Here is a 21,388-nt window from a genome sequence, read left to right as displayed (position 1 = left end):
ACTTGTTACCAGGAAGCCCTGCACTGGGGGAAGGGTTTAGGTCAGTTACCATCATCTTCTCACTCTGCTTCCTTGCTCCTGACACACGGAACAGCAGCTGCTGCACATAGGCCATCATTTCTGTGTGGGGTGGGAAGTCAAGGCGCTAAAGTCCAGAGAAACAGAGGGGGCTGCTACTCCTCAGCACCCATAGCCAATGGAGGATGAAATACAACTCCAGAGATCTACCCACCGTACCAGGGAAAGTGCTTCAGAGCCCTCCTCTGCCACCTTTGGCAAAGAGTGCTACTGCACATCCTCCTTCCATGGAGGAAATAAGGACAAGAGCTAGTGGCCAGATGGGAGAGGGAGCTCTGCGTGTTGGGTGCTACAATCAGTGGGAGCTAAGAGCTTTCAGCCCTAGATGGCTGACTGCTGCGTTGGTCCTGAGAGACCAGATGGGTGAGGGAATCTCGGTTCTTGGACCAGCTCTAGCCAAGGCAGATGTAGCAGCATTTCCCTTTACAGAGGGGATGCAGAGGAGGGTGCAGCGTGCCTTAGACAAACAGGCAGAAGCTGAGCTGCAGCCCACTTTAGCCTAGAAACTCTAAACTCGTGTTGGACAGGGTTGGGTGTGCATGAGCCCAGGGTACAGAGCCTCAGCTGTTGGCTCGAGTCCAGCATGGGTCAGCAGAGACCTAGCGCCCCAGCCCCATTACTAGTGAGAGGCATCCCCAGTGCTCCCCTCCCTCCCTGAGGATCTTGGCAAGCTGCTCTTGTGGGAGTTGCTACATGCCAGGATCAAGGCACTTCAGCAGGGCTGACTGATACTGTCTAGGCTAAACGTGGTCTGTGCTTACAGAGAGGCCTTCGGGACCATCAATCCAGCAGGGACGTGCATTTGACATACAGACCAGATGTGATCCTAAGGGGTAGTGGTGGTTCTGCACCTGTGTTTAGAACCCTTGGATCAGGAGAGGAAGGTTATAGTCAGACTGCTAGGAAAAGAACATAGATGGGTCTGACCAAGCCCACACCCCGTTCCCCACACAGACTTTTGAAGACCCTCCTTTGAAAGCCTGTTTCCCCCAGGCCAGCAAAGCCTCAGTCACCATCAAATTCTTGCTCCCCCCATAACCAGCCATTCACCCCCCAGGTCACAGATTCAGAAGCTAGATATTAAAGGTCAGAGTCCCATCCCCACAGCACAGAGAGTTTCTGTAGAAGGATACCATCCACATGCAAGATCCGAACCCCCCAGGAGCGAGCATTGGCAAGGATACTACTGCCACTGCTGGAGTCCTGCATAAACAAGAGGAGAGACTCAGTGATGTACAGCCCAGGGTCGAGTGGACATCTCAGTCGGACTGCTGGCCTCGACAGGCTACGAGATTATATTGTGGGTCACATCACTGTCAGTCATTAACATTAGTCTTTCCTGCCCCACATCCAAAGTCAGCAGCAGGATTTTAGCAGATGCCATTTTGAGAACTTCTAGAGTTAGAAGCCATGACTTCCCTAGTGGAAAGGCTGCAATCCCACTGCTCAGAAGCAGTTTTCTAGCCCATCTTGACTGACCAGAAATCAGTGGTAGCCAAGATCATCTTGGTATAAGACTACAGCAAGATAGCTCTTGTTTCTAAAGATGGGATTTTTTGAGTAGCCAATTCTACTTTTGCCATTTCAGAAAGCTCAATCCTGGGCCAGCTCCCTGCCCCAGAGGGGATCTGTCAATTTGCAGATGAAGTTGGCATTTCCAAGTCCTAGGGCACATGGTGCAGGGAAGAGGAGAAAATGTTCTTACCCGGACTCAGAGCTGGAAGCATGAGCTAGACTAAGTCGGCTGTAGCGTGAGCCTTTTAGTTAAGCATCAATGCCATGTTTGTTACTGAGGGATCAGAAACCTTTCAGCACAAGGGCTAACGGCAAAGCCTCTCCCAACTCCGCAGCCAGGCTATGTGGCTAACCAAGTCCATGTCCCCAGTGGCTTCAGTGCTCCCTAGGTTATTGCTAAGTCTCCTGATGCCGTTGGGATGCTCTTATAGGTCTGGTCTGCACCTAAAAGCCTCAGGTCAACCTAGCTATATCACTCAGGGCTGTGAAAGGTTTCACATCCTGTGCAGCATACAAACCCCACTGTGGTCTTCCATTGACCGAGTTTGGAGAGGTGGGTTATCTACATTGACAGAAAACCCCCTTCTGTTGATGTAGGAAGCATCGACACTGCAGCGCTGCCACTGCAAAGCAGTCATACGCGTTGGGTCGTTAGAGCAACAGTAATATAGCTACCTGTAGGAGTGTCCAGTCCAAGGGCCAGCACTGGGAGGCAGCACGTGGGAAAGGAATAGACCCCGTAAGGGGCTGAATGGCTCAGAACACCGGGCAGCATTACAGTCTTGCATTTTTGAATGGAGGACTTGTACTTGCAACCCAGGTGGTGTCTAGCAATGGGCCAAATCTCTGCACCGCTCCCCAAGCACAGGCCGGATTGTTGCCCTGCTCAGGAATGCCTGGCACCTACCTGTCTAGAGGGGAAGCCCATCACGGTGCTGCTCACCTGGTTCCTCATGGCCTTCTGCAGCAGCTCCTTCCCCCTGCTGATCAGAGCCTGCAGAAGACACAAGCCAAACAGCATTTAGACCAAAAGCTCCAGAGCAGCCAGCCAGGTGGACCAGTACGCTGCCGCCCAGATCGTTTTAAAGGGAGAGGGAACAGATTCTCAGTGTCATCATGTACCGTGTCCCTGGCACCCCCAACCATCACTACCACCCCCGATTACAGACCTCCAGGGAGATGCAATAGGTTTAACCTTCCCAGGAGAGGATCCGCTCAGAGCCCCAAGGCTTCCCTTCTCCACCACAGGCTCTTCACTGCAGAGGTCCTTTGGCAAAGGACATGCTTCTCTTGGGCAGCAGCAAGTGGCTTTTGTACCCTGAGGCTCTGCCCTATGGGACTAAAAGTCTGCCAGGGACACCTACAGTCCGCCCGGCCTTCAGCATGTTGGACCAGAGACTATAGCACAGGTCAGGTTAACAGTGCAGCAGGAAAGCCATGGATGGGACTCTTGCTAGATCTGCTGTGGAAGCCATTTGGCCTCTACATAGACATGCCCAGCAGAGGCCATGTTGCAGTAGGATGCCCTGTCAGACCGCAGGGAGAGAGCAAGGTTGCTTCTAGTTTGGGGGTGGGGCTCAAGCCATCTGACCGTGTATTATTTCTTTACTACTCTGGGCAGCCCTCAGTGCAGCCCTGGCCAGCGCCCCACCCGGTGCTGCATGTTCTACTGTTAACAGTTCAATGGAGTCGGATTGATTTACAGGTTGGGAAGACCTTGAAGTGCAACACTGAGCCCCTTTCCTCTTGACCTGCCAGCTCCCTCCTCTGGCAGCACGGCTGCTTCCCAGCCCACCTGTATCTGACCCCTGCTGCCTCCACCTTCTCCAGCGTAGCCTCCCACCTCTGAGGGTGCAGAGTGTTCAACTTCAATCGGTTGAGTCAGCCCCCTGCCCAGACAGGGACTTGCTGACTGAGAGCAGAGTTGGCAGGATGCAAGCTGGAAGTTCTAGGTAGGGGACCCTGGATGTCATCCTACCAGCTCCTTGGTGATCATTCCTCTGCTCTAGTGACATTTCTGAGCCTGGGGCAAAACCCAGTGACATGCAGAGCTAGTCCCTGCATGAATGCGAGGGGGAGGGGCACCATTCACATCCATCCCACCAGCCAATACCAGAACAAGTCACACAAGAGGAAATTAGAAGCAAATCCATACAAGAAACAAGCCCCTATTAGCTCCGCTGAGCAGCAGGACTAATCAGCCAAATAAACAATTTCTTCCAGCTTTTAGGCTGGTGCAGAACATCTGTACCCTCTAGCTGAGGCAGCGAGGCCTGCCAGGCTTCCAGTCTGTAGTGACTCTGAAGGGAAGAGTCAGCTTTTATGCCAACATATCCTACTTCAAACCTGTGTAAATTCCTGTGGTATTTATCCCTTTACCACTGATTAGCAATAGTCTGGGTGTGCCGGCCATTTGCTGCACTGTGGGGAGTTTGTCTGCCACCCGAACATTTCCAGTTTGGATTATGAGCTGTATGCTAGGAAATGAAGGGCACACCATAGTGCTACTGTATGCTGTTGGATGGTGCTGCACCCCAGAGGCAGTTGCACCGATCTCTATGGGCACTTTGCAGAATGTTTGGAGATTAAAAATGCTATAGAAAGATTTGGCATCTCGGGCCACTGCCCAGAGGGCAGGGCTCATTTAACGGAGTGTAAACAGCACCAGGACTGGGACAGATGAATAGACAGGTGTTCTCAGTGCGGCAGACAAGCTCTTCTGCAGTTGCTGCTCTCAGGCTCTGCTCCCCACGAGCCACTGCCCCAAGGCTTAAGGCTGCCTGGGCCTTCGCAGTCCTTACACTGTCTGCTGGCTTGTGGTGAGGCCCCGCATGGCTCCCTTTGGGCACAGCAGAGGGCAGAGTCTTTGCCTTGGCATCCCCTGAAGCTGCACTGCTCCGTTTCTCAGTCTGTCTCCGAGGCCCGCTGTCCAGTTTGGCCTCTTTGCTGCTGGAAATCACATAGCTGATTTCTTTACTCAAGAAGCTTTCAATCACCTGGACCAGAGACAAAAACAGAGTCAGCTGCAGAGCCACCAAGTCCACAGCAAGATCTGGAACATCTTGGTAACCAGCAAAGCAAAGCAACCACCATCTTCAGCTGCCTAGATGCAGGAACAGTGCTGTGTGAGACCCAGTCTTTAAACTAGGGATTTTTCCCCTTCCAGCTCCATCCCTTACTGCCTTCCAGCCTTAAGGCCTCCTCCCCAGTCATGTTAGACTACTAATTATATGCAACTGAAATATACCTTGTAAGGACTGTACTGGTCAGCCTAGTGAGCTGGGACACTTGAGAATCAGTTTACACGTGTACTCAGAAGCCTTCCCCAGCATTAACCACAGTGCCCCCACAGTGCCCCAAATGCACGGTTCTTGAAAAATTGGCTTGTGGTGACTTCAAGAGCTCAGCTCCCATTTAATGGGCAAATTTTCACAAGAGACCAGCACCCAACATGCATCCAGGGGCTGAGCTCCTGAAGAACTGGCACCACTTGGGGGAGCTGGACTCTTGAAAACCCAGCCCCATGTGAATAGACCTACAAGCAGCTTGTGAGGGACTGTCCCCATCTTTGGGCTTGAAAGTCCTGCAGATGGGAGCGCAAAGGGTAAAGTGACAGGGCCGGGGCTTTCCGGGAACACATTCCTACCCACCACCGTTTCAGGTTAAGGTTTGGACTAGAGGCGCTGCATTTCACGCCCCCACCCAAGTCCATTCAGCAACTCTGCCCCTTGCCAATGCAACACTCCCACAGCAGCATCAATTTGAGTCTTTGGCTCTTCTGGCGCTAGAATGCAGCTGCTTCAGGCTCTCCAACAGGCAAGGTGCCGCCATACTCACCCCACCCAGCTGCTTTATGGTCGCCACCAGAAACTCCACATTCTTGTTGTTCGGCAGGTCCAGGTAGAAGGATTTTCCCAAGAAGGGCAGGTTCTTGGATGACCCAGTCACCTCCTGCTGCTGCTGCTGTTTCTCTGGAGGCCTCCTTTGCCTTTTCTCTGATTGACAGCCCATCCTACCTGCTTAAAAACCACACACACAGCCAGCAAGAGAGTCAGCCTCTCCGATGAGCAGTGGGGAGCGCACAAGGGACTGGGGGGGGGGTCAACTGCTTTGGGTTCCTCCTGCCCCACACACAAGAGAAACAAGCTGCAACGCGGCACAGAACACACGTCCAGGGAAGAAAGGGTTAAATCTCTTAACTCCCCATCCCCTGTTGTCCGGGGGGGGGGGGGGGCACGTTTTGAACCCGGGGTTAGCCCCGAGGCCATCGCCCGACACAAGCAGTTACATTCTAGCTCTACGTCCCCCCGGGGCTGAGGCGGGCCTGACCCGCACGGCCGGGCTCCGGCAGGGGCTGTTGCCCCCAGGCCCGGCCCGGCGCCGACACGGGGCGAGGGGCAGGGGCCGGGCCCGAGAACACCTGGCACCGGCCCGGCCTGGCCTAGCGCCCCGCGCCGCCCTTCACGTACCGGGCTCCCGCCTCCCGAGCTCCGGCGCGGCCATGGGGGATGGAGCAGCGGGTGGGCCCGGCCCGGCGCCTGCAACCCGCGAACAGAGAGAGCCGCGACCAGCCCGCGCGGGGCCGGACCCAGAGCCGGGGCCGGGGGGCTCGCGGGGTCCCCAGCCCGCCCCGGGCTCTCACCTCCGCTCCGCCGCCTTCTCCTCACAGCGGCCGCGGCGGCCGATTTAAATTTCCGCCCCGCCCCCTCCGCCGCCGGAACAGCCAGCGGGCTACGGCGGCTGGGGAGGGACCAACCGCCTCCCTGCAAAGCCCGCGCGCCCCTGACGCTGGCGCCACGTGGGCTCCCCGCCAGAGGGGGCGGGGCCTGGCGATGGGGTTTGGGCCCCTTCCTCCCCCCCAGTCACGCAGCGCCTGGGCTGGCGCCTTGTCGGGTTTGCGTGGCGGCGCAACGTGCTGGCGTCACGGCAGCGCGAGGACATGGCCCTGTGGCACGTGCGAAGCCCCTGGCCACCCCCGGGCTCCGGCACCCCTGCTGGATGGGTGGGAGTTTGCCTCAATACAGGCTCCAGCACCCGGGGGCGAAGGCAGTGACGTCTCAGGGATCTGACTGAGCGGGCCTGGCACCCAGCAGGCCCCACAGCCGCTGTCTGCCCTTTAGCTCCCACGCTGAATTATTTAGAGCAGATCAGATACCCTGGTACATGGGCACCTGGCAAAGGTTAACAACACTGTTGTCGGTACCATGGTGGTTTGTTTTCAGACTGTTCATTCCACTAATGACAGCTTAGCCATCAAGGCCAAGCCATGAGCAAAACTGGAATCTCCCTGCCCATTCACACAACATTTGTGGTGGTGGCGGCCAAAGCGTCATGTCCTCCAGCCTCGGGAGCGGGAAGGGAAGGTTCAAGTGCAGCAGGGGGCAAGGGGCTCTGGATTATTGCTGACGGGACACTGTGTGTTCGATAGAGCAGCTCCAGGGCTGAGATGGACGGGAGAGCTTAACTCTCTCCCATAGAGTCCCTATTCTATTCTATTCTATTCTATTCTATTCAGATTCTTATACCACACTCATCACTGTAGTATCTGAGCACCTTGGATCAGGTTGGAGGGGCAAAGACAAGTAGCAATCTGTGAGGGAAGGGAAGCCTGTTCCGGTGCTGCCTGTTCTAAGGCTAAGTATCCTAGGGCTGTCAATCTGGCACTTCTCACCAGGTCTAAATTCAAATTGATTTTCTTTTATACTGCCTTTCACTTGAGGATCTCAGAGCACTTTATACAGGGAAGCATCATTATCCCCATTTAACAGATGGGGAAATTAGGTGCTGAGAGACTGCATGACTTGCCCAAAGTCAGGGTAGTGAGTCACATCATCTCCTTACATTAACAGGTATAGTAGATAACACACTATAAAAAAATTAATGGCAATATCCTATCATCTAGAACTGGAAGGGACCTTGAAAGGTCATTGAGTCTAGCCCCCTGCCTTCACTAGCAGGACCAAGTACTGATTTTGTCCCAGATCCCTAAGTGGCCCCCCTCAAGGATTTGAACTCACAACCCTGGGTTTAGCGGGCTCAATGCTCAAACCACTGAGCTATCCCTCCCCAATGCTACTGCCACTGCCAGTAGATCAAAATGCAGTAAATTCAGGATGCTGTTGGAAAATCCAGTTCTGGCAGTAAACAGGCAGCTTTGGGTCAAGGTGGAACACTGCAAGTGAGGACTGTAGTTTCTACAGGCCCCATCTACCCACTCAGAACAAGGTGCTGCATGGCACAGTTTGATCTGTTGTTGCCACGGAACGCAGTACAGCATTACAAATGAGTGTGGCTTTGTATAACTTAGGGGCAGCTTTTGGACACTGAACAGGGAGATAGAGGCTTACGTTCTATTTCTGGCTCTGCTACTAACTTCTGAGCGACCATTGGCAAGTCACTTCCCATCTCTGTGCCTCAATTTCCCTATTTCTAAAAGTGGGGAATAAAGATACTGTCTCATCTTTGCAAAGTAATACAATTTAAGGATTAAGTATTGTTGTCTATTTAAATCTATCCTGACATTACCTAATCTGTCTTTCCTACTTTTAACTATATCTAAATCTACCCATTCCAGTTTTACGTACCCGCCTACCTTTCTATTCCTCCGAGCTTTGTCCAATCTATCTGTCCATCCAAAATTTATTCCATCTACCAGTTCATCCCAAATGTACTTTAGTTAATCAGTCATCTATCTGATCTATCCCTTCTTTATCTGATCCATCCGTCCATCTATCTGTCTGTCTGTTATTCATTCATTCCTCTGTCCATCCATCTATTCATGTGAGAGACAAGCTGAGTGAGGTAATATATTTTGTTGTGAGAGACACATGCCTCTGAGCCACCCAGAGCTCTTCTGCAGGTCTGGGAAACTTACTCAGAGTGTCACAGATCGGAATTCCTGTCCCAGATCTGAGGAAGAGTTCTGAAGCTCGTCTCTCTCACCAAGCTAATGTCTGTACCATCCTGGGAGTGACATGACTCCACAACACTACACATCTACCCAGCCGTCCAGCTACCCAGCCGTGTGTCTGTCCGTCCGGCTCCGAGCCGTCTAGCTACCCAGCCGGGTGTCTGTCCGTCCGGCTCCGAGCCGTCTAGCTACCCAGCCGGGTGTCTGTCCGTCCGGCTCCGAGCCGTCCAGCTACCCAGCCGTGTGTCTGTCCGTCCAGCACCGACCCATCTAGCTACCCAGCCGTGTGTCTGTCCGTCCGGCTCCGAGCCATCTAGCTACCCAGCCGGGTGTCTGTCCGTCCGGCTCCGAGCCGTCTCGCTACCCAGCCAGGGCTGACCCGCGGCGGGGCGCTGCCCGGTGAGCCGGGCCTGGGGGAAGGGACAGGGCGGGCGCAAGGCGCCAGGACACCAGGAGTTTGGCCCAAGCGGCTCCCGTAGTCTGGACGAGGACGGGGGGAGGCGCTCAAGCTCCCGTGAGCCTCCTGTGCCCAGGGCTGCGCATGCCCGAGCCCCTGCGCATGGGCAGAGAGGGCCCCGCAGCGGCCCGCAGGCATCGCGTTAGACACCCCCGCTCCAAGATGGCGGCGCCCAGCCGCGGGGAGGCGGCGGTCGGGCCGGGCGGCTTCGAGCCGTGGCTGGCGGGGCGGCTGGACGTGCTGGGGCTGGACCGGGCTGTCTACGCCACCTACATCCAGGGGCTGCTCCGGGAGGAGGAGAGCGACGAGGAGCGGCTGGACGCGCTGCGCGGGGTCCTGGCCGCCTGCCTGGTGAGGGCGCGGGCCGCTCCGCCGGGCGCTGGGCGCTGGGAGCGATGGGGGCGGGGTGCCGATCCTATCCCCCCCCCACGGGATTGGGGCTGGAAACAAGGGGCAGGGGTCGGGGAGAGCAGCTCAGTCCCCCCCCCCCCCCGTCTCTTCTGCGCGTTAATTTCTCCCTGGATCTAACTCCCTCAGGGTTTGAGACCCTGGGGGATTTTAACCCCCGCCCTGACGCCCGCAGACGCTGAAGGCATCCCCACGTGACCCCCGAATTGCCTCACTTGTGTTGATGCCCTACCTCAGTCCTAGGGTCCATCCTGTTGATGATTATTAATCCCCATCCCCACCCCCTTTTTCTTGTACCTCTGTCTCTGGGCTCTGGTCCTTCTGTCTGTAAAGGGGGTTAAACCCTGACTTGTGTCATTTCAAGACTGTCCCCCTGATAGGGTTAAATCTTGGGACCCATGTGGTCATCCTGTGTTTTGCTACAATCTCCCTGACCTTGCTCTCTCTGGCTATACAGTACCCTGGGACTTTCCTTCTCACTCCCCTGATACTCTCTTCCTGTGACTGGCTGGCTTTGTCCCATGGGAAGAGCTTAGTCCCCATTGACCTCTCTGCTTTTTCTGAGACTTCATGCAGTTGTCTGTTTATGAGGCTGGGTGCTGAAGGTTTTGCAATTCTGCTCATTTACTGGTGTCTATAGGGTTAAATCATCTTTGATTCTGAGCCAGATAACATGGTACAGTCCTGTAATAGGCCCTTAAAACTATATAAGACAAACATATTGTCTGTCACGATCATCTGTCTGCCGAGAAACACTCAAAACCTCTAAGTGTTTGACTTACGAGTCTATCCGTTTCTGAACTTCAGGGCTGTTAGCTAGTGAGTCTGGTGAGCTGTCAGGTGAGATTTCTGTAGACCAGAGGCTCTCAAATGAGGGTGGAGGAGGGCATGAGAAACTTTTTTTGGCAGGGGGGAACTGCTCACATTTTACCCACAGCAGTGAATAACTAGCAAAGTTTATTTCTCCACACATATCAGTCCCTCAGATTAGGGTGACCAGACAGCAAATGTGAAAAATTGGGACGGGGCAGGGGGTAGTAGGAGCCTATATAAGAAAAAGACCCCAAAATCGGGACTGTCCCTATAAAATCGGGACATCTGGTCACCCTACCTCAGATGGTGCTGTGCATTTGACTCTAGGTGATGCTGTGCATTTTGACAGATTTCTGTTAAACTTCGATAGCATTATACAAAGTCGTTGCCATCTATATGTTAATCCATTTGCTGTGATGCGGTGTGCACCTTTCATTGTAAGCAACGATCACAATCACAGTTTTGCTTTTGCTCTTATTACAATGGATCGTTGGCTCTGTATGAATCAGTGCCTTGCTGTTTTTAATACTTAGTGAGACTTGCATGTTGATTTTTTTTTTTTTATTGGTGTATGTACTTGTGTGGTGGGGTGCCATAAACTACTACAGACACAAAGAAGGGGGGCATGATCAAATAAGCTTGAGAACCACCGCTGTAGCCTTTTTCTAAATGAAGAAATCCAGTGTGAATTCTGCTGGTGTTTCCCTAATTTGTGAATTATTGCCTGGTCTCAACTCCCATTTTAGGGGGAGACAAGAGAGAAACAGCTGGTGAAACAACTACATTCCTTGGTTGAGCTGTGATGGACAGCACTCCGGAATCTATGCCCCTTCCATCTAGTAATGGACTAATACCCTTGTCAGTATTCTTTTTGTTCCTAATGTATTTAAAAAAACCTCCCTGTTGTCTTTAACTCTGCTGGCCATAGATTACTCCTTGTGCCCTTGGCTCCCCTTATCAATTTTGTACAATCCCTAACTTCTGATTTATATTCATTATTATCAACTTCTCCTTTCTTCCATTTGTTAAATGTTATTTTCTTTTTTACAGCTGCCTTCATTCCCCCTCTAAACCAGGATGATTTTTTTTAACCAGCACAGCCTTCTTCCTCAGTTGTGGGAAGTTAGCTTTTCGGGCATCTAGTAAGATGTTCTTAAATGATTCCCAATTTTCATTCACACTTTTCTGATTAAATTCTTACTCCCAGCTGATTTGGCTCTTATCTGTTTTCAGCTTTGTGAAATTGGTCCTGTTAAAGCGCCAAGTATATGTATTGCTGGTCTGGGCTTTATTCTGCTTGTACATTATAAATGTGAGCCAGTCATGATCACTTGTACCTAAGCTACCATTAATTTTTAGTTCTGTGACCAGTTCTTCTTTATCTTTAGGACGAGGTCTAACACAGCATTCCTCCATGTTGGCTGCAACACTTTTTGGGTTAGGAAGTTGTCATCTATTATGTTTAGAAATTCCAAGGATGTTTTAGTTTTGGCAGCATGAGACCTCCAGCATGTGTCATTCAGATTGAAGTCTCGTGTGATCATGCAGCTTTTTTTCCTACACATTGTAGATAGGCGTGTAAGCAGGTAGTCATCCTGTTCCTTAGTGTGATTTGGTGGGCTGTAGCAGACACTAGCTAGTACCCGGTCTTGTGCTTTATCTGTTAGGAGCTTGATCCATAAGTATTGAGGATCATTTTCTTCTGAGTTATCTGTGACTCGGAAGCAGGTAATGCCGTTTTTGATGTAGTGCCACTTCCTCTCCCCTTTTGCCCCCTTGATCCTTCCTAACCATTTATTTTAACATTCCTGTCATGCAACTCATCCCCCCAGGGTTCAGTAATGCCAACGCGATCGAATTTATGCTCATAAATGAGCAATTCCAATTCCTCTCATTTGCTACCCAGGTCCTAGCACTGGTGTGTCAACAATTCAAGAATTTCTTCTCTTCGTGTCCTCTGGTTTCTTGATTTTGTCGTCATATAAAATAAATAAATAAAAATAAATTAATGGAGATATCCCATCTCCTAGAACTGGAAGGGACCTTGAAAGGTCATCGAGTCCAGCCCCCTGCTTTCACTAGCAGGACCAAGTACTGATTTTTGCCCCAGATCCCTAAGTGGCCCCCTCAAGGATTGAACTCACAACCCTGGGTTTAGCAGGCCAATGCTCAAACCACTGAGCTATCCCTCCTCCTTTTCACCTTCCCTTTTGCTATTCGTTTAAACCCCTCCTGATGACTCTAGCCAGCCTGTTCCTGAGGAGACTGGTCCCCCTTTACTGAGGTGGAGGCCATCCAAACTACACAGCCCCCTCTCCCCATAGAAAGTGGGCCCATGTTCCACAAAACCAAAGCCCTTCACCCTCCACCACTTACCTAGCCAGAAGTTTACTTCCAGAATCTTCTACCTTCTCTTCTGTCTTCCTTTGCTTGAGGGACAAGAAGGATCTCCGAGAAGATGGCTTTGCCATGAGGCCTATAAAAACAACAATTGGGCTGTTGGTTTGCTGAGAGCACTGCCTATCATGCTGACCAGTATTGTCTGTTTTCTTGTACTCCCCGGCAGACTGTTTGTATCCACCTGTTGGCTTTTGTCTTATCCCTAGTCTGTACGCTCTTTAGACAGGAACTGTCTTTCTGTTCTGTTTGTCCAGTGCCTAGCATGCCGGCTCCTAGGACAATGTAGGGGAGCTCCAGACTGTCATGGGTGTGTGGAGCACCATGTGAAACAGCTCTCAGCTGGGTTATGCCACACAGCACATCTGGTGCTAGTGCTGCCACCAGGGGAGCTGAACTGACGGAAAGAGTAGTGGAATGTTTTAGGCAAAAGTCACTGTGACAATCTTCGAGGTGGTCCCTTTCAGAACAGCGCTCAGATTGACTGTTGATGGTGGGAAGCTTCTGTCTTGCTGCTGCCCATGTTGTGCCTGCTCTGCGCTGCGGGCAGAGGGCACCGCTTGCTAGGGCTATGAACCCAGCACACCCTGCCAGCGCTGAATCTCACTAAAGTAAGAAAAATTCCAGCACAGCATCTCCTGAAACGCTGCAAAGTGATCAAAACCTTCGTGCTGATATTTGTGTGGGGATCACGTGAATGCACACCTGAAGGCTATGATAGATATTTAAACTATGTAAGGGCCTTGGAAAATTGCTCCGTGTTGGCCAAAAGTATAGGTGTTCACCCCAGTTCAACAAAGAATTTAAGAACTGCTTATATCCCATTAACTCTTCATACTACACTTAAATCTCTACTTCAGGCTAGTCTCTTGCTGTTCTGATTCTTTAGGAGTCTTTTATTCATGCTGATTTTAAAGCAGACTGACTTTCAGTTCAGAAACTGAACATCTCTGTTTTTCTTACTAGGAAGAAGATCTGTTACCAGATGTCTGCAGGGAAATAGTCGTGAAGTGGTCTGAAGCTCAGAATGTTGGCGTAAGAGAAAAAAAAGAAGGTAGTGTTGACGCTTCGCATGTCTTAGTCAAATAGCACATGTAATACAAGGGACACTGTCAAGATGAGACTTACACCTAAAAACTGCTTTGTTAGCAGTAAACCCTGCGATTACTAATCCGGTTGCAAATCTCATTTACTGTTCATTGGCATTGCTGCGTTTTTGCCTTTCACTTTGCTTAGAAGGGTTGGTTGGTTGTACTGCTGCTGTTTGAGTTCATAGTCCTGCAGGGGGAAGAGAGTACTTCTTCTATTAGATTGTGTAAAACCTTCCTTCACAAAAACCTACAGCTTGGAAACCTAGGTGTAGCCCGTAGGTGCTCAGGCCTGGACCATGCAACCTGTCTTGGAGGGGTTTGCTTCTTTGTTTAAAGAAATATGTAAGTAAGTTTTCCTGGCATAGCTATGTGGTTAGGGGGATGATCGGTATCAAAATGCTTATACCAGTATAGTTTATGTTGATTCCCCAAACTGCTGGCATAAGCTGTATTGCTATAAGCATTTTTATACCGATAGAGGTGTTTAACAAGCACCTTTGTGCTTTTGCCCATGCTGCCCCTCATGTCTGGGAGGAGCACCACGTAAACATCCACAAAGCTACCTCATTATCCTCTTTCAAATCCCTCCTTAAAACTCATTTGCTGTGATGCTTACAGAAAATTTGAGAATAGTTAAGCAGCTGGTGTGGTGAGACCACGGTCCATCATGAGGACCAGTATTGTGTCCGTGTTTCCTTGTGCTCCCCCTTTCTGTATCGATCTGTTGTTTCTTGTTTTATACTTAGATCATAAGCACTTGGGGCAAAGTCTTTTTGTTCTGTGTCTGTACAGCACCAAGCACGGTGGGGTCCTGCTCTGTGACTGGGACTCCTAGGAACTACCACTACACAAATAACAACCAATAACTATTCCTGGGGGAAATTCTGTGCCAAAAAATTTAAAAAATTCTGCGCACAATATTTTCAAATTCTGCAAAATTCTGCATATTTTATTTGTCAAAATAACACAATATAATCACACCAGTTTCAATTATTTGTGGTCATTTATTTCAGAATACCTGTCAGCAAGTATGTCTGTAACAATGCAGACAACAAAAAAGATTCAGGAAATGCTTTTTGACAAATAGATTCCTTACTAGACATATTAATAGAGAACTCTGAGTAATTCATTTAAACTACAATACAGAACTGTATTTCCAGCACCCCCCAGAAGCAGTGCAAAGGCTTGGGGAAGTCAGGGGTAACGGAGGGGCTGAGGGAAAGGATAGTAATTGCTGGGAAGGAGCCTGGATGTGAACTTGGAGGGTTGTTGGGTATGGGTGCGAAAAGTATGGAACAGGTTTTTTGGGGGGCCAGGTAGGGACTGTTAGGGAGCTTCCCCCAGGCAGACCCTGGCTGACCCCTAGCCTCACCCATTCAGTCTGGCACATCTGCCCCTGTCCCCATGTGTCCCTGCATCCCCTATCCACATGTGTCCCTCCACCTCCACTCAGACACCCACTCCCCCATCTCCATATGGCCCTGCACCCCTCCCCCATCCCGATGTCTCTTCCCCCACTCAGCCACTCCCCTGTGTCCCTGCACCCCCTCCCCTATCCGTCTCTGTGCCCCCACTCAGCCAACCCCTTCCTCCAGTAGCTCTGCACCCCCTTCCCCTCTGCCCCTGCACCTCCCTCCCCCCTGTGACCCTGCGCCTCCACTCCCATTCAGCCCCTGCCCCAGTCTGTCATCCCCCCACTAGCCCTTATGAGCCCGTCTGCCCCTGCAGCAGCCCCACGCTGTCTGTCCCCCTATAGCCCCTCTCTCCTGCCCTGGCCCGACAGGCGCTGCAAAGAAGGCAGGCTCTTTCTCTTCCCTAGCTGGCTGGGAGCTGCTGTGTTCTAGTGTCACAGCATCCTTTGGTGGGCAAAAGGCAGAACTGCAGCAACATTCTTGCACAAAAAATTAAAAATATGCACGGCTCATTAATTCTGCGCATGCGCAATGGTGCAGAATTCCCCCAGGAGTAAATAACACACGAGGAGCGTTTTTCTGGTTAGTTATACCAGCATAATTCAACTGGCAGAACTTTACAGTGCAGGCAAGGCCTCACCATTGGGCCTACACTGTATTGACTATTTTTGTAGAGTCTAAGACCAGAAGGGACCATCTAAATTGACCTCCTGTGTATATCAGGCCATTACATTTCACGCAGATACCCTTATATTGATCCTGATAACATCAGTTAAACTAAAGCATTTTAGTCCTTTGGAGATTCAACTATTGCATTTCACGGGCAGAGAACAGGAGAAACTGAGGTGCCACCACTGCCTGAGGACCGTGCAATGGTCAGGAAATGATGAGATGCCCAGATGGCTCCAGCAGGTGGACCATGGTCTATGCTGCAGAGGAAGGTGGAAAACCGCAAAGGTCCCTGCCAATCTGACTTGGGAGAAAATTCCTTCCTGACCTCAGATCTGGTGATCAGTTTGACTGTGAGCGTCAGCCAGGCATCGAAGACACCAGCTTCTCCATAACACTGTACCCTACGGGCTCACCCAACTGGTATCCTGGTTCTAGCCATGGCAGATCTCAGATGCTTCAGAGGAAGGTGGAAAAAAAATAGCTTCCCAGATTGCAATTGTGCCTCAGGGAGGAAATTCCTTACTGAGCCCTGCAGGAGACTGTCTGAAGCATAAGATTAAATTATAGTGATCATAATATGGAGCTACAGGGGTCAGAAACATGTTGAGGGTAACACAGGCAATCCTGGTCTCCCCCTAGCCCGTGAAGGAAGGGCCTGACCTGGGATTCACAGATTCCAAGGCCAGAAGGGACCATGACCAGCGAGCCAGGCTGGTCAATACACTGAATAGATTGAGCTCCTTAAGCCACACGTCATAGAGCTTGTTCTCCAGCCTCTGGATCACTTCTGTGACCTTCCTTTGAACTCTCTCCAGTATGTCCACATCTGCCTTGAAGTGTGAACACCAGAACTAGGCCATGTTCTAGTAGCCGTCTGACTATGCTCAGAGCGTTTCCCTCTTCTGTTTTAGATTCCCCTTTTTGTGCAGCCACAGTTCACGTTGCTGTAGCACTGCACTGAGAGCTGCTTTTGCCTTTTAAAACTATTGGCACCACGTGGGCAGTCCTCCAGCCCTTGGGAATTTCCCCCATATTCCGAGATTTATTAACATCTAACATTAGTGCGTCAGACAGCTCCTCAGCTAGATCCTCGTCGAGCAGGCGGGGCTCAGGGTTTCTCAGAAGGGATAGGACTCGTTACCTGGCCTGGTGATTTGGAAGTGTGGTATTTTTAGCAGAGGCTGCTTGGGTACATATGGTAAATCCTCTGCTCCATCCACAATGTCTGGGATGGGTACACCCTCCAGTGGACCTTTATTTCTAATATGTTCTAAAAATGCCTTCGTATTGTCTTTAACATTATTGGCCATTGATTCCTTTGGCTTCAGTTGCTTACATATTTTAACATGTGACTTATTCCTTACCATTTATTTTCCCTTCTTTCCATCCTTTAGATATTTTTAGGTTTTATCACTGCTTCCGCATTTCCTCGTAGCCGGATGGCTTCTTGCCCGATGTAACTTTTTTCATGTCTGTGGAATTGTGGTGTGATGGGGTCTGCAGACCCCACACTGATCAGGAAGGGGAGCCAAGGGTGGTCGGTCTAACCTGATTGCGAGGGTCTGAGCCATTTCCTCTAGCAGCCAGTGGCTTGGACTACTCAGCCACAGCTCTGAAATAACCCAACTCCCTTGAGCCACAAGTTCAAATCTCAGCAGCGTCCAGCTCTGCCCTTCATTTTCTGAAGCACACAGCTAGAGTTCCACACCTGACTTGCTGGGTTACAGCTTTAATAATGTCCAACCTGTCTGCTCTGTGTACTCTGAAGATCACATGACAATTTTTGTAAGAGGAGGGATTTCATTGGCCAAAACTTTCTTTATTCATACACACTGTGCTGGTTGACTATCATGCTCCTCCCCAGAGGTGGCTGCATTTCAGTTGTGCTGTACATGTAAAGTGTGTGAAACACTTTGACTGAAAGGCTTTGCAGACAAACACGCCAGCCGTTGTCTATTGAGAAAAGGCACCTGGCCTCTATCTGGCGATGTCCGACACCAGCTGCTGGCCGCAGTGGAGGCACTCATTAATGCCCTGATTTCTCTCCTTCCCAGATGAGATCCAGGCAATTGCCAGCATGATCGAAAAGCAGGCCCAGATCATCGTGAAGCCAAAGGAGGTTTCCCAGGATGAGAAGCTGAGGAAAGCTGCCCTCCTGGCCCAGTATGCCAATGTAACAGACGAGGAGGAATATCCTTTCCCTACCACAAGCCCCATGTTGAGAATGTGCTGGCCACCTTCCCAGGCTGCTTTTGAGGGTGAACGTTTAAATTTGCTTCCCGTGGCTTTCTTGCCCCTTTGGATTTTAGTTAGTGACCTAGGACCACTCAAGCCCCCTTCGATTCTGTTGTAGCTGGTTTGGCAGGAGTGGTATTGCTCGGTGTTCTGTGCAGCACAGTCTGAATGAGCCATGGAAGCAAACCAAAGGCAGGGAACTATTGCGCTGGGAAACTTTCATTTTCTATCACTAGTTTCCTGATGGCAACATCCTACGTCCTGCTAGATCAGAGCAGATCATTGGTCCATTGAACTTGAGCCCTTGCCTCTGGCAGTAGTTGCTACCTGATGTTTTGGAGGAGGGTGTAAAAACAGCTCTAATGCGCCTATCCAGTTGTGCAGTGCAGGTTTGGGTAGCAGTGGGGAGAGACTTCCTGCCCCCTCATGTGCACTGATCTTGGCATCCCCCACCTCCATCCCAGACCCCAGCAACAATATGAGCTGGGCCACAGCCTGCCATGGCTTGTGAGATCTGTTCATGGAAGCAGTTTCCAGGAATAGAATGGGCTGGTCACAGCAGCCTGCTCAGCTAATGTATTGTATGCAGCCTTCGCTTTCTGCAGAAGACTTTCAAGCTGCTCCTCTGACAGGAGTGAATGGGTGGGGCAGAGGGCAGGCTTTCCTGTGGAGAGCTGAGTGTATTGAAATAAAGGGACTTTTACCTGGTGTTATTGCCGAGGAAAAGGAGTGCGGACTCCTGGGTTCCATTCCTCACTCTGCGGGACACTGAGCAAGTCCCTTGATCAGTCTGTGCCCCAGCTTCTGGCACCTCACCAGTTCTGTTGAAAGAATGAATGTCTCACGTGTTTTGAGATCCTAGGACAAAGGAGACTCTCGGGGTGCAAAGTTTCATTAATAGTCTCCAAGTTTCCTTAGTTCTCTCACTGGAGCAGATGAACAGGACGGAGCCACTGCAGCAGCACTAACGATTGGATCAGAAAAATGTATCCTTTGAAAATCCCAGCTCGCTAGCCACTGAGGCTTTTCTGGAAGGACTGTAAGTTCTGCATTGAATTTCCCTTTGTTTTCTCTCCCTCACCTGCTTCCTGATGTATAAAAATCTGAAAGGTCCCATTCCCCACTGTTGGGTTTTGTTACCTTGGAAATGCAGCTCTTCCCTGCAGACCCAGTGAGGAAAGGAGGAGTGACTTCTTCAGATCATTTCCCTCTTACTAACCACATTTCACTTAAGCATCCGACACTCACCGGGGGAGGGGGGCGACTGGGGGGAGCACTCCTTGAAAGATTCAGCCCCGTCCCCCTTCAGTTACACAAGGAGAGAGCCCAAGCCACGGCTGAGGCAGGCTCACAACTGGTGCAAGTCATCCGAGCTCCTTTGAGTCAGTGGAGCTGATTTACCCAGCTGAGGATCTGCCCCTGTTGGGAGGTTCTTGCGCAACTCCGCAGAGTGCTTTGTACTGCTAGTTACTGGTACAACCCTCTGGGGTGGGTCAAGTTCTAGGGTTAGTCACACTTGTACACGTCGCCAGGATGAGCACCTCTGTATAGCTATCACTGTGCCCACAGAAGGGGGTCGTACCACTTTACCTATTTATGTAGATTTAAAGTAATTACAGTGCTACTTCTCCAAGGCTTTGCCCTAACATCATTAACCGACAATACATAAAAATCCCATCAGCTTTCACAGGCACTGGCCATCTGTCACCATATCAGCTTTTAAGATGTACTGTTAAGGGTACAAACCTGTGCTCAGAGCAACAAATACTCTTGCAGCAAAAGAGGGGTGTAACCGGCTTGCCATTCCTGATTGTGCTAATGGAAAAGTCAAGCAGCACCTCCCTTGCTATGCCCTCCGCCCCAAACCTTCAGGCTTACTTCCTAAAGAAGCAAAAGCTGAGGGCACACATCCATTGCCCTCCCTTTGCACATCGCGTGTAGCAGAAGCCATGGCTACTGGTATGTAAGCTCTGTTACTCTGCAGAGCAGAGTTCTGACCAGGTGAATGGGGCACGACCACACAGAGCAGTGTGGGCAGCCAGATTCCATGTGCGTCTAGATGGGTGCTGCCAGGGCTTAGGGAGGCAAATCCTCTTCACCCTGGCCACAGCACAGCAGTAGTGTCTGATGGCAGTGCCAGTGATGTGGCTCAGCAAGGCAGGGGAGATTCTGGGGCCCTGAGCAGGGGGCATAGTCACTGTCTATAGCATCACTGCACCCTAGCACACGGGAGTTTGGGGGGGCCCAGGAGTGGGGCTGGTGGAACTGCTGGCTCACCCCATGGAGATGTAGTGCCGGAGCTAGGAAGGCTGGTCGTGGTGTCAGCTGTGAAAAACCACTGCTCAGCAATCTGAGGGTGAATCTCTTCCCTGGCCCTTATGACAGCCTTCTGCTGCGGCCGAGGGGCTCTGGCGGTGCACTGGGGCTAGCGTTTGGCAGACTGTGAAGTGAGAGAATCTTCTCTGAAGAGCGGCTTCCAAGCATGCTGCTTTCCTGGGCACACAGCAGTGGAGTACAGCTTGGCTGCACGTAGCACCTGGACCCAGAAGCTGCCTTTAAGTTTCTGCTTTCTATGGGAGTCCCATGCAAAGCAGCCATGGAGAGAGCGCAGTGTAGACTGCTGCCCCTGGTAAAGGAAAGCCGCAATATTAGGTGCTACTGGAAAGTGTGGGGGGTGGGTCTGGAATAAGGCAGCCCCCACTACAGCCTGTGTGCACTAACTCCTACACACCCACGGAGAGAGAGCATTGAAAAGAGCCCAGGGACCTACATGAGCCCAGCCAAAGCGTGTCCTTTATCCTCCTTACCTTGCAACCAGCGTTGTTCCGTAACACAAATGTGGAGGCTGTCGTAAACGCGAGGAAGCTGGAGAGAGATTCTCTGCGGGACGAGTCCCAGAAGAAAAAAGAGCAAGACAAACACCAGCGAGAGAAGGACAAGCTGGCCAAGCAGGAGCGGAAGGAGAAGGAGAAGAAGAGGACACAGAAGGGCGAGCGGAAGCGATAGCTGGGATTTTTCCTGTTGGACTCCTTCAAAGGATAGAATAAATTATGCATAGGGAGTGTTTTAAACAAAATAGAAACTCTGGGCAGATGGCTGGCAAGTGGGTCTTGGAAGCATTTTCCCTTTTGTTTACACAGCCAAAAAAAAAAAAAATGCAAACACTTATATGCAAAATGTGCTTGTGGTGTCAAGTGTGCTGGTCAGTTGTTGTGGCCAATGTCTGTACCAAAGAACTGTGAAGTGGCTGAATTAGTTTTTAAAATGTCATATTTCACTTTTGACCACTTAAAAAAACCCAGGGGGAAGCTGTTGGAGGAGCGTAAACTCTTACCTCCTCGTATTACCCCAGGAAAGTCATGCTACTGGGGGTGAGCACAAGCAAAGCCCCATTTCCAAG

General features: G+C 51.0%; 1 protein-coding gene across 1 annotated transcript; it reads left to right on the top strand.

Annotated features, from left to right (window-relative positions):
• The first annotated feature begins 9,122 nt into the window (after positions 1-9,122).
• CCDC43 (coiled-coil domain containing 43) lies at positions 9,123-21,144 on the top strand. The gene is made up of 5 exons (XM_024216615.3): positions 9,123-9,311; positions 13,545-13,632; positions 17,808-17,943; positions 18,916-18,974; positions 20,807-21,144. Exons 1-5 carry the CDS (start codon positions 9,123-9,125, stop codon positions 20,992-20,994), a joined length of 660 nt encoding a protein of 219 aa, XP_024072383.2. The 3' UTR covers positions 20,995-21,144.
• The last annotated feature ends 244 nt before the right edge of the window (positions 21,145-21,388 follow it).

Source organism: Terrapene carolina, unplaced genomic scaffold (assembly GCF_002925995.2).
Source record: "Terrapene carolina triunguis isolate 2854851 unplaced genomic scaffold, T_m_triunguis-2.0 Scaffold495, whole genome shotgun sequence".
In the NCBI taxonomy this organism is placed as follows: Eukaryota; Metazoa; Chordata; order Testudines; family Emydidae; genus Terrapene; species Terrapene triunguis.
Note: the sequence above shows the minus strand (reverse complement) of the source record. Positions and strands in the feature narration are given on the sequence as shown.